Source organism: Piliocolobus tephrosceles, chromosome 19, assembly GCF_002776525.5.
Source record: "Piliocolobus tephrosceles isolate RC106 chromosome 19, ASM277652v3, whole genome shotgun sequence".
Lineage (NCBI taxonomy): Eukaryota > Metazoa > Chordata > Mammalia > Primates > Cercopithecidae > Piliocolobus > Piliocolobus tephrosceles.
The window spans coordinates 23,453,782-23,464,622 of record NC_045452.1 but is presented as its reverse complement, the minus strand read 5'-3'; the positions used below and the strand labels follow the sequence as shown (position 1 = coordinate 23,464,622).

The 10,841-nt window shown below is 54.0% G+C and overlaps 2 protein-coding genes across 7 annotated transcripts in view; one reads left to right on the top strand and one right to left on the bottom strand.

Moving 5' to 3' along the window:
- PMM1 (phosphomannomutase 1) overlaps nucleotides 1-10,841 on the top strand; it is a 63,672-nt gene that overhangs the window by 3,073 nt on the left and 49,758 nt on the right. The window lies entirely within an intron of this gene.
- Nucleotides 1-10,841, bottom strand: part of SEPTIN3 (septin 3) — a 429,247-nt gene that overhangs the window by 411,784 nt on the left and 6,622 nt on the right. For 2 of the 6 annotated variants that reach the window (XM_031934573.1, XM_031934574.1), the window contains exon 3: nucleotides 4,500-4,691. In XM_031934573.1, the coding sequence (XP_031790433.1) occupies nucleotides 4,500-4,691 (192 nt within the window). Of the gene's footprint in view, nucleotides 1-4,499; nucleotides 4,692-5,293; nucleotides 5,878-8,413; nucleotides 9,555-9,576; nucleotides 9,873-10,841 lie in introns of those variants that run through there. The other 4 variants (XM_031934575.1, XM_031934576.1, XM_031934578.1 and 1 more) reach the window with 4 other exon arrangements.

The following is a 10,841-nucleotide window of genomic DNA, read 5'->3' as shown; positions in this document are numbered from 1 at the left end:
TTTTTTGTATTTTTAGTAGAGATGGGGTTTCACCGTGTTAGCCAGGATGGTCTCGAACTCCTGACCTCGTGATCCACCCGTCTCGGCCTCCCAAAGTGCTGGGATTACAGGCTTGAGCCACCGCGCCCGGCCCACAGTGCATATTGTACCTTCACGTTTGTTAGACAAATCTTTGTATCAGCCCTGTGGATCCTGAAGCAGAACTATCTTTATCCTCAGTTGAGATGGTCCTAGGGAGATGAATCCTCTTCTAACAAAATATGTGCAGAGCAACATAAACTAATACATGCAAGACCAGGAACTCGAACCCAAAGAACATCTTGTCTCTATATCCACTCTTCATTCTAGTGTAGTGGTTTTTAGATTGTGCTCCCAGAAGCCTTAGTGTCCTGTGAAGATACATGTCAGAGAGGGCACTGTGAGAGGAGGAGGAGGCTGGGCAGGCAGGGCCTCTGCCTCCACTTCCTTCGCTATGGCTCCCTTTCACCTGTTTTCCAGATGCATATCTGCAAAAGATTTCATTTCAAGGAAAAGTTTCACAGCTACAGAGCATTTGAAAGTCACTGGTCAGGCCAGGTGCAGTGGTTCATGCCTGTAATCCCAGCACTTTGGGAGGCCGAGGCGGGTGGATCACAAGGTCAGGGGCAGATCAAGTCCATCCAGGCTAACATGGTGAAACCCTGTCTCTTCTAAAAAAAATACAAAAAATTAGCCGGGTGTGGTGGCAGGCGCCTATGATCCCAGCTACTCGGGAGGCTGAGGCAGGAGAATGGCATGAACCTGGGAGGTGGAGCTGGCAGTGAGCCGAGATCGCACCACTGCACTCCAGCCTGGGCGACAGAGAGAGACTGATCAGGCCAGGCGCAGTATCTCATGCCTGTAATCCCAGCACTTTGGAAGGCCGAGGCTGGCAGATCACTTGAGGCCAGGAATTCGTGACCAGCCTGGCCAACATGGCAAAACCCTGTATTCACTAAAAATACAAAAATTAGCCAGGCATGATGGCACATGCCTGTAGTCCCAGCTACTCAGGAGGCTGAGGATCATTTGAACTCACGAGGTGGAGGTTGTAGTGAGCCGGGATCATGCAACTGTACTCCAGCCTGGGCAACACAGCGAGACTCTATTTCAAAAGAAAGAAACCCACTGGTGCTTCTCAAACTTCAACATGTACAAGAATCCCACAAGAAAGACTTGCAATTGACAAGCAGCCTTGGCATTGTCTGGACACTAGTAGGAAATGCAGAGTCTCAGGCCCCACCCCAGACCTATGATTCCGAATCTGCATTTTAACTGGGCTTCCAGAAGAGTCCTATAGACAGTAAGATCTAAGAAATACTGGGCTAGTGCATTCTTGTGATTATATTAGAAAAACAACCATGCTGGGGGACAAGGGCCTAGAGTTCCACACCTGCCTGCATTGTTTTCCCTGAATGCCTTTGGATTAGTCATGCCTTGGTTTCTTTACTGATAAGATGGTGAGGAGAGAGGAAATTGGACAAGACCAGGGATGGTAAATAAGGTGCATTTCTCATTCCTGCTGATTATTTGGTAGTAGCCACCTAGATCATTATGTTAAAAAGGCTACCTCTGGCCTCAGCACTGAACACATGCCATGACTGACTAGCAGTCTGCCATGCGCACCACTGGGGAGAGAAGTGGCTCACGGGTCTTGGATTTGCCATGCTTGCTCTGAGATGTTTTCTAAGAGCATTCGTTCATTCATTATTCTTAGGTGCCAAGTGTTGTCCTAAAATTTGGAGGTACTATGGTGAACAAAACATCATCCTTACCCTCAAGGAGCTGTTTAGTGTGAGAGAGACCAAAACATAAGCAGACAATTATAGTATGTTGCAATAACCAGTATGAAAGAGAATAACCGCAGGGTATTGAAGCAGCATTGCCAAGGGAATCCAACCCAGTCTCTCTGGGACTAAGGAAGACTTCTGGAGAAATGCAACTAAGCTGAAACCGGAAGGTTGATTTCAAAAGAGTCATGAGTTCTAGCCAGAGGGAACAGCAGACGCAAAAGCTCTAGGGTAGGAGATTGCGTGGCACATGGAGGAGCACTGCCTCTTATGAGTGAGGAGTAGAATGCTAGATGGGAAGTGGTCAGAGATGAGTTGGAGAGGTAGCATCAGGGCAGTCTAGGAGTTTAAGCTTATCCTGAGGTTAAAGGAGAGTTATTACAGAGTTTTAAGTAAGTTGGGTGACTTGATAAGTTTTTTTTTTTTTTTTTTTTTTTGGAGCGGGGCTGGCTCTGTCGCCCAGGCTGGAGTGCAGTGGCGGGATCTCAGCTCACTGCAAGCTCCGCCTCCCGGGTTTACGCCATTCTCCTGCCTCAGCCTCCCAAGTAGCTGGGACTATAGGCGCCCGCCACCTCGCCCAGCTAGATTTTTTGTATTTTTTAGTAGAGACGGGGTTTCACCGTGTTAGCCAGGATGGTCTCGATCGCCTAACCTCGTGATCCGCCTGTCTCGGCCTCCCAAAGTGCTGGGATTACAGGCTTGAGCCACCACACCCGACCTGACTTGATAAGTTTTGCAAGGTGGGAAGATTATTTGGTCACTGGTGGACAAGGGATTGGAGAGGAAAGGAGACAGAGAGCTAGGAGGGTTGGTGCCACTCCGAGTGTGGCCCATAGTGGCCCAGCTGCCAGGGTCCCTGAACCATTTGCTACCAGTTCTTGAGAGAAGAAGTCTGCCTCAGGAGAGAAATCTACCTTGTCACTGAGCACACTGTTTAGCTTAGCGGAGGTTTTTTATAGCAAGATTTTCCAGATGATTTATACTCTGGCCCAAGCCCCAGCTGAGCTTATCTTGCTGCAGGTCAGCACTTTGACAGCACAGAGTCAGGTGGCCACGGCAAGCCAGGTGAGAGACCTAGCTCAGTATAGGGTGTCAGCAGGAGAGAGGAGAGAAGTGGGCAGACGTAAGAGGTATTTATGAGGTAAAATGGACAGGACTGGATGACTGATTGGGGAACGAAAGAGGAACAGTACAGAAGGATGACGTCAGATTCCTTTTTCAGCACTGACTGAACATCTCACCCAGATGGGGCAGAGGTCCTTTCCTACTTTTTTTTTTTTTTTTTTTTTGAGACAGAGTTTCACTCTTATTGCCCAGGCTGGAGTCCAATGGCGTGGTCTTGGCTCACTGCAACCTCCGCCTCTGGGCTTCAAGTGATTCTCCTGCCTCAGCCTCCTGAGTAGCTGGGATTACAAGCGTGTGCCATCATGCCCAGCTAAATTTTTTGTATTTTTAATAGAGACAGGGTTTCACCATGTTGGTCAGGCTAGTCTCAAAGTCCTGTCCTCAGGTGATCCACCCACCTCAGCATCCCAAAGTGCTGGAATTATAGGCGTGAGCCACCACACCCAGCCCCTTCCTACTCTTTTATTTATTTATTTATTTATTTATTTATTTATTTATCTATTTATTTGAGACGGAGTCTCGCTCTGTCGCCCAGGCTGGAGTGCAGTGACCAGATCTCAGCTCACTGCAAGCTCCGCCTCCCAGGTTTACGCCATTCTCCTGCCTCAGCCTCCCGAGTAGCTGGGACTACAGGCACCCGCCACCTCGACTGGCTAGTTTTTTGTATTTTTTAGTAGAGACGGGGTTTCACCGTGTTAGCCAGGATGGTCTCGATCTCCTGACCTCGTGATCCACCTGTCTCAGCCTCCCAAAGTGCTGGGATTACAGGCTTGAGCCACAGCGCCTGGCCGCCCCTTCCTACTCTTACATTCTGTGACGCAGTGACACTACTCAGTAACCAAATCCCTGGAAATTCTCTCAAATTTTTTTTGTTTTTTGGTTGTTTTTTTTTTTTGGAGACAGAGTTTCACTCTTGTTGCCCAGGCTGGAGTGCAATAGTGCGATCTCGGCTCACCGCAACCTCCACCTCCCGGGTTCAAATAATTCTCCTGCTTCAGTCTCCCAAGTAGCTGGGATTACAGGCATGCACCATCACACCTGGCTGATTTTGTATTTTTAGTACAGATGAGATTTCTCCATGTTGGTCAGGCTGGTCTTGAACTCCCGACCTCAGGTGATCTGCCCGCCTTAGCCTCCCAAAGTGCTGGGATTATAGGCGTGAGCCACCACGCCCGGCCTTCTCTCAAAGTTTTAAAGCACTACAAAAGAGTAGAAATAAGACCACCCTTCATCCAATCCTCCCACCACATCTTAGAGCTAAGGAAGGACATTGCTGATTCTCTCATGTCACAAACCCGAAAGCAGGCTCAGAGTGGTGAAGGGGCTGCCTGTGTACACCCAGCTGGTGATGGGGCTGGCCTGGCATCCACCCGAAGCTCCTACCCCTGGGTCAGCTAGTCTTAAGGGGAGACAGGGGTCAGGCCTTTGTGATCAGCATGGTGAAATTCTCCCTTCTATAAACAGCTCATCTTAGAAGAGCCAGGTTCACAGCCATTCGGAGGAAAGAAATGGGATCCTTGGTGCTGCCCGCCACCAGGCCTGCAGCGGTCCCCCAGCCTTCCGTACCGACGACCATGATGTTGAAGTCGAAACCGGTCTTCATGGTCTTCTTGCGCATCTGCTCGATGATGGTGTCAATGCCGATGTAGCCCAGCAGGTTGGAGTTGATGCTCACGGGCTTCATGGGCACCGCTGGCTTAGGCCTGGGCTCAGGCACCAGCTCTGACATGGCTGCGTCCGTCCTGGTCTCTGGGAGCCCTGCAGAGCCAAGGTGGGAGAGGTCAAAGGGGTGATCAGGAGGACAACAGAAGTCACATGGAAACCATGGTATTTTTCTCTTGCTACAGAATCATACAAAGTTGAGCCTGGAAAGGATCTTAATATCATCCAGTCCAGGTCCCTCATTTCATAGACAAAGAGACTGAGACCTGGAGGAGAAAGAACTCAACTAAGAGCACAGAGCAGGTCAGAGGCAAAATCTGGGCCAGTGCCAGGTTCTCTGGTTGCTGGGCACTTTCAAATGTACCTCACGCTCTGAAGCCCACATCTGTGCGTCTAACCCAGGGGCTTCCCCATCTTGGCACTAATGACATTTGAGTAATTCTTTATCGTGGGAGGCTGTCACGTGCATTACAAGATGATTAGTGGCACCCCTGACCTTAGTAGTCCCCCAGGTTGTGACAACACAAAATGTTTCCAGACGGTACCAAATGTCCCCTGGGAGGCACCATTGCCCTCGCTGAGAACCGCTGGTCTACGAAATGTGTGGGGTTATTCAGACCTGAGTTGTGCCTCCCTCCCTGAATAAAGGGCAAAGACGTTTTAGGATCTTGCACTAACATCTATTAACTGTCACTGACCTCGGCTGCTTCATCTTTTAGAAGCAAACAGGGCTACCCTTCTCTGAAAAGTGGCCATCACTCTCGTCTCCCAGCCTCGATGTCCTCTCTGTACCATGAGCACCACTGCAGAGTAGGGGGGTCTGTGCCTGGAGGAGCCCAGACACCCTCCCAGTCATTGTTCTGAATCTGTGGGACCAGTGGGGAGGGGATGAGAACCAGATGAGGGCATCACTTGCCTAAGATGACATAGTGTGCTCTTGGAGTGGTGGATGGCGGATGAAAGAGGAGGCTGAGGAACCAGCCCCTCCCTAGTGAAGAAGGGCAAACATCTCCCTGGGTTTAGTGGATCATGGGTGTGTTCACACACAGGAGAAATTTTTGGGTTTCCTTATCAGGCCACTGGCCACCAGGGCAGGTTCTAGAATAGAGCAGTTCCATTTCCCCATCCATACAATTGGGGTGTGGGGTGAAGTGGAAAGAGCCTGGCTCTGCTACTTCTCAGCTTTGTGGACTTGGGAAGACCACCTCCCCACTATGAGCCTGCATCCCCCTCTATAAAATGGTAGGATCATCACTAAGACTGTGGTGAGCATTCATGAGACTTAATGCTTAGAAGCACTGAGCAATGGCCGGGCGCAGTGGCTCACGCCTGTAATCCCAGCACTTTGGGAGGCTGAGGCAGGCGGATCATGAGGTCAGGAGTTCAAGACCAGCCTGATCAACATAGTGAAACCCCATCTCTATTAAAAATACAAAAATTAGCTGGGCATGGTGGCGGACGCCTGTAATCCTAGCTACCGGGGAGGCTAAGGCAGGAGAATTGCTTGAAATTGGAAGATGGAGTTGCAGTGAGCCGGGATTGTGCCACTGCACTCTAGCCTGGGAGAAAGAGTGGAACGCTGTCTCAAAAAAAAAGAAGAGGCACTGAGCAATAGGTCCCAGACCCTTTTGCCCCAGCCCCTTCCAGGTCTGTAGGGGAAATGAAACAGTACATGTGAAAGCATTGGTTAAAGGAAGGTGTCCCCAGATGCCAGTTACACAAGCATGGTTATTGGACTCCATGTGCTCTTGAGGACACCTTCCAGCTCTGCCGTTCTAGAATCCTATGTTTCATGACTAACACCCTGCAGAGTCTCAACCTTACAGGGAGGCCTGATGGAGCAGCAGATGGAGGAGAGGGAGAGGGGACAGGAGTGTTCCCTTCCCGCCCCTAAACCCAGCCAGGAGTCTACTCTCATCTCTCTCCACCTGGTCCTTCCACTGGTACTGGCAAGACCCTCTCTCCCAATGGGAATCTGTCCTTTCTTCTGTCACTCCCAGGCACAGCCAAATCTGCCAAAGCCTCAGGACCTCCCCAGGGCCTGGCATGGCTCTCTCTTGCTTCCCAGGAAGCTGTTCCCAGCCAGGCAGCTCCACACGGCAGCAAGATTGGCTCAGCCCTGCAGCAGCTGACTCTCAGCAGCCTGGCCCTGCTCCTCCACTCTTGCACGTGGCTCACAGGCCCCACTCAGCACACCTGCACTGGGACCAATGCCCCATTTTTCCTGCCCAGCTGCTCACACAAGCTGGGCCTTTCCATTGCCCCTTATGCCTCTGCAGCTGAGCCCATTTGGTCTCAACCTGTGTTATAAGATAGAGCCACGTGGTTTTGGCGGGGGGTGATCTTATCCCCATTTTAGGTACTTGGAAAGTATGCCTTGTATTTACTATGAGAGGTTGTGTAAAGATTCCTATAAAGTGTTTGTTCTCACCATGGCCTGCTGAGCCCTGGCCTGTCAACTGCAGCATCCTAAAGGAGCACTCCCAAAAGATAGACCCTGATGGAGAGAGGGTCCTACCAGACTCCCAAGCAGCGTCTAGGGGCTACCACAGGCCCGCTGCAGGACCAGGACCTGGTAGACCTCACTTTCATTCCCTCCAGCAAGCACACATGAGCACCCATTGTGTGCACTGTACAGAGTGCCTGCTGCCAAGTCAGCCTCCCCACCACATGCCAATGACATGCCAGTCACATTCTAACAAGCCACCCATCAGCCCCAAGTACAGAAAATATGTGCAGGTCACAGTGCCACAAGCTTTGCTGGAAGATCCTGTTCCCCCTCCAACCCCTGGCTCCCTCCTCCTCCTCCTCCTCCTCCTCCTCCTCCTCCTCCTCCAGCATTCAGCCCCACTGCTACTCCCAGGAAAGCCTCTGCTTTGCCATCTGGTGTGAATGGCCCTCTTCTGTACCCGCTGCAGGTATTCTGGTACTCATCACATTCATTCATTCATTCATTCCATCCCATGCAGGCCATTTCCTATGCTGTCAAATGGGGGTCTACACCAGCCAAGCCCTAGGCTAAATTCCAAGGACACTTATGTACCCCAGACAAGGTTGTTGCCCTCAAGTACCCACTGGCTGGTAAGGGTGCCTGACAAATAAACAAAGACCTCTGGGGCCAGGCGCGGTGGCTCAAGCCTGTAATCCCAGCACTTTGGGAGGCCAAGACGGGCAGATCACGAGGTCAGGAGATCGAGGAGACCATCCTGGTGAACACGATGAAACCCCGTCTCTACTAAAAAATACAAAAAACTAGCCGGGCGAGGTGGCGGGCGCTTGTAGTCCCAGCTACTCGGGAGGCTGAGGCAGGAGAATGGCGTGAACCCGGGAGGCGGAGCTTGCAGTGAGCTGAGATCCGGCCACTGCACTCCAGCCTGGGTGACAGAGCGAGACTCCGTCTCAAAAAAAAAAAAAAAAAAGACCTCTGGGGCACAGAACCAATGCTGCTCTGGAGCTGGATTCTGTAGCTCCATCCTCTGCCCCTACAGCTCCCCTGATCCCACCATGCCAACCTCAGCTGGGCAGGTGACCCAGGCTTGAATCCTGGCTGGGTGACCCTTGTGAGCCTCATTCTCTGCTCAGAAAACTGGAGATAGAACCTACCTTGCTGGGTTGCTATGAAGGTTATATAGAATGAAGGATGTAAATTATCTGGCACAAATACATACTAGTTCTTACTCTTCTTGAGGGCAGGGCCATGTCTTATTGATCTCTGTGCCCCAGTCTACCTAGCATACCACACGCACTCCTCAATAAATGAATGAATGAATGATGAGTGAATGAGAGCTTCAGAGTGAGGCAGGTATCAGAGACATCACCTTTCTCTTCCCTCAGATGCTTCTCCCCGTGCAGAGCAGCTGACCCTCAGTGAGCAATGGCTGTTGTCTTGGCCACAGTCAAGAGAGTAGAATTGTTGAGACCTCCTCCCTCCTCTGCAACAAGGATTGGAGGGGGGGCTCCCCAAGGATGGGGAAGAGCTCAGGTCGGGCTCACAGCAGGGTGCAGCTCAAGTCTGCCATCCTGGCTAGACAGTCCTTGGGGCCCCCCTCAGCTCCTGGCTCTCCCAGGGCCCCTGGAGAAGGGGGATCTGCCTGCAGCACCCTCTGACAGAAGCTACTTGCCCCATCAGTGCTCCAGGGAGAGGCACTATCCACCTGACTGGGCGCAGCCAAGTCCCCCACAGAAACAGCCCCTCCATTCCCATGCTAAGCAAAGACCCTGGCACTTCCTTTTACGGGCAAATGAATGGTTTTGGCTTTGTCTGGCCCAGGGACCCCACCCCTCTGTGGGAAGGTGGCAGCTGGGGGAGGGGACCTTTCCAAAATAGCACCTGCTTAGTGCAGGCCCCCCTCTTCCTTCCAGCCTGAAGGGGGATCTTCCTCAGCCCCTAGCAGCCTTCAAGACCCCACCACCCCCGACAGAGGCAATTCCAGCCCACCCCAGCTCCAGCCCTAGGCTCTGGGAAAAGGAATCACCGAAAGCTCTCTCGGTCCTTTCCCATTCGCAGGAGTGGAGGGCCCTGGGACACCCCTTCCCCCATCCCAGTCCTCCAGAGGCCAACGGGTTCCCTTGGAGACCACCAGCTGGTGCCTGTCTCAGCGTGTGCCTGTGGGGGTTGGGGGAGAGGGGACGTATGTATCAGTGAACAGGTCTCTCATCCGGCTGGCATGACCCTGGCACCTGTGCGTGGTGTGTGTGTGTGTGCGTGTCTTGGTGTACTCCAGCGTGGGGCTTTCTGTGCGCATCGGGGTCCCTGCTTGCGTGTCTGTGGGTCCCTGCGTCTCCCCGCGTCCTGTGTCTGCCCCTCTGCGAGACTGTCTCCCTCGAGGTGGGTGCCACCGTGTGTGCGTGTGTCCGTGCATCTGTCACGGCGCGTGGGCTCCTCGGCGCGGAAACCCTCCCCCGGGAGCGCCTCCGGCCGCACTGGTCCGGGCCGCAGCCTCCTCCTGGCGGGTGCTGGTGGCCCGGCCGGCCGCCCTACCTTTGGACATGAATCCTCCTTTGTCTCCGTTCCTCCAGGGAGATGCTCCGGGCGCGGGGCTGCAAGGCTGAGCGGGGCGCGGGCTCCCCCGGGCCGAGCGGCCCCTGCAGCCGGGCCTCGCCCCTTCGCGCTGTCCTCCCACCCGCCCGGCCCGCAGCCCCGCCGCGCCGCGCCGCCCCTGCGCCCCGCGCCGCCGCACCCGCCCGGGACCTCGCCTCGGCTCGCTCGGCGCCGCGCCGCCCCTGTCCGCGCGCACCGTTGCCGCTGCCGCCAGCCGCCGCCGCTGCCACCCACACCACGTGACCGCGCGCCCGTCGGCCCCGCCGAGGGCCCCTCCCCTTCCCGCGGCGCCCGCGCCCGCACGCGGGAACGGGCCCCGGGTCCAGGCTGCGGGCGGCCCAGGAGCCGCACCCGCGGGCTCCAGGTGCCCGGGCCGGAAAGGTGCCTGCGCCCCAGTCCCATCTGTCCCCCTGGATCCGCTCCCGGCCCCTTACCCGCTAGGCTGCGGCAGGGAGGGGCGGTGGGAGCAGGGGACCAGTGGCAACTGCGGGCGGCCGTGAGCGCGCGTGAGTCACGCGGGGGCTGGGGTGTTGCGCGGGTGCCTGTAGAGCCCTGAGTCAGGGGCCCGGGTTCCAGGCCCTGCTCCGGGATGATGAACCAATAATCTTAAACCAGCCAGGAACTTCCCTGAGCCTCAATTTGCCCATTAGAAAAAAATGTCATGCATTCAGTGGATACTAATGGACAGCATATTGCCAGGCCCTGGGAGCACAGGGGTGAGGACAACCATCCCTCCCCTTGAAGGTTCTGGGTCTAGTGGAGGGAACGGGAAGATGGAATGTCCTAATGCAGGCGCTGGGGTGCACACAGGGGACTGAGGGTGCAGGCAGGTGGGCAACCTGGGGAGAGGGGGCTTGGAAGACTTCTTGGAGGAGATGAGGGCCAGATGGAAAGGCAAATGGGAGTGGAAGGGAAGAATGGAAAGGGAGAGGCATTCTGCAAAGAGAAGACAGCGGAGGTGAGGGGGCCCAGAGGTGAGAGCTGCCTGGTGCTGGTAGACAGCCCAGAGTCCTTGGTGTCACTGAAGCAGAGAAAATTCCAGACAGGTGTGCAGAGCTAAATAAGAGGCTGGAGAAGTCCACACGCAGCTTTGGAAGCTGGACTTTAATGGAAGGTAATGGTGAGTCACTGACGAATATTAAGCCAAAAGTGCTGCCATTCAATATGTGAGTCGTTGCAGCAGTTGTGTGTGGACAGGGAACAAG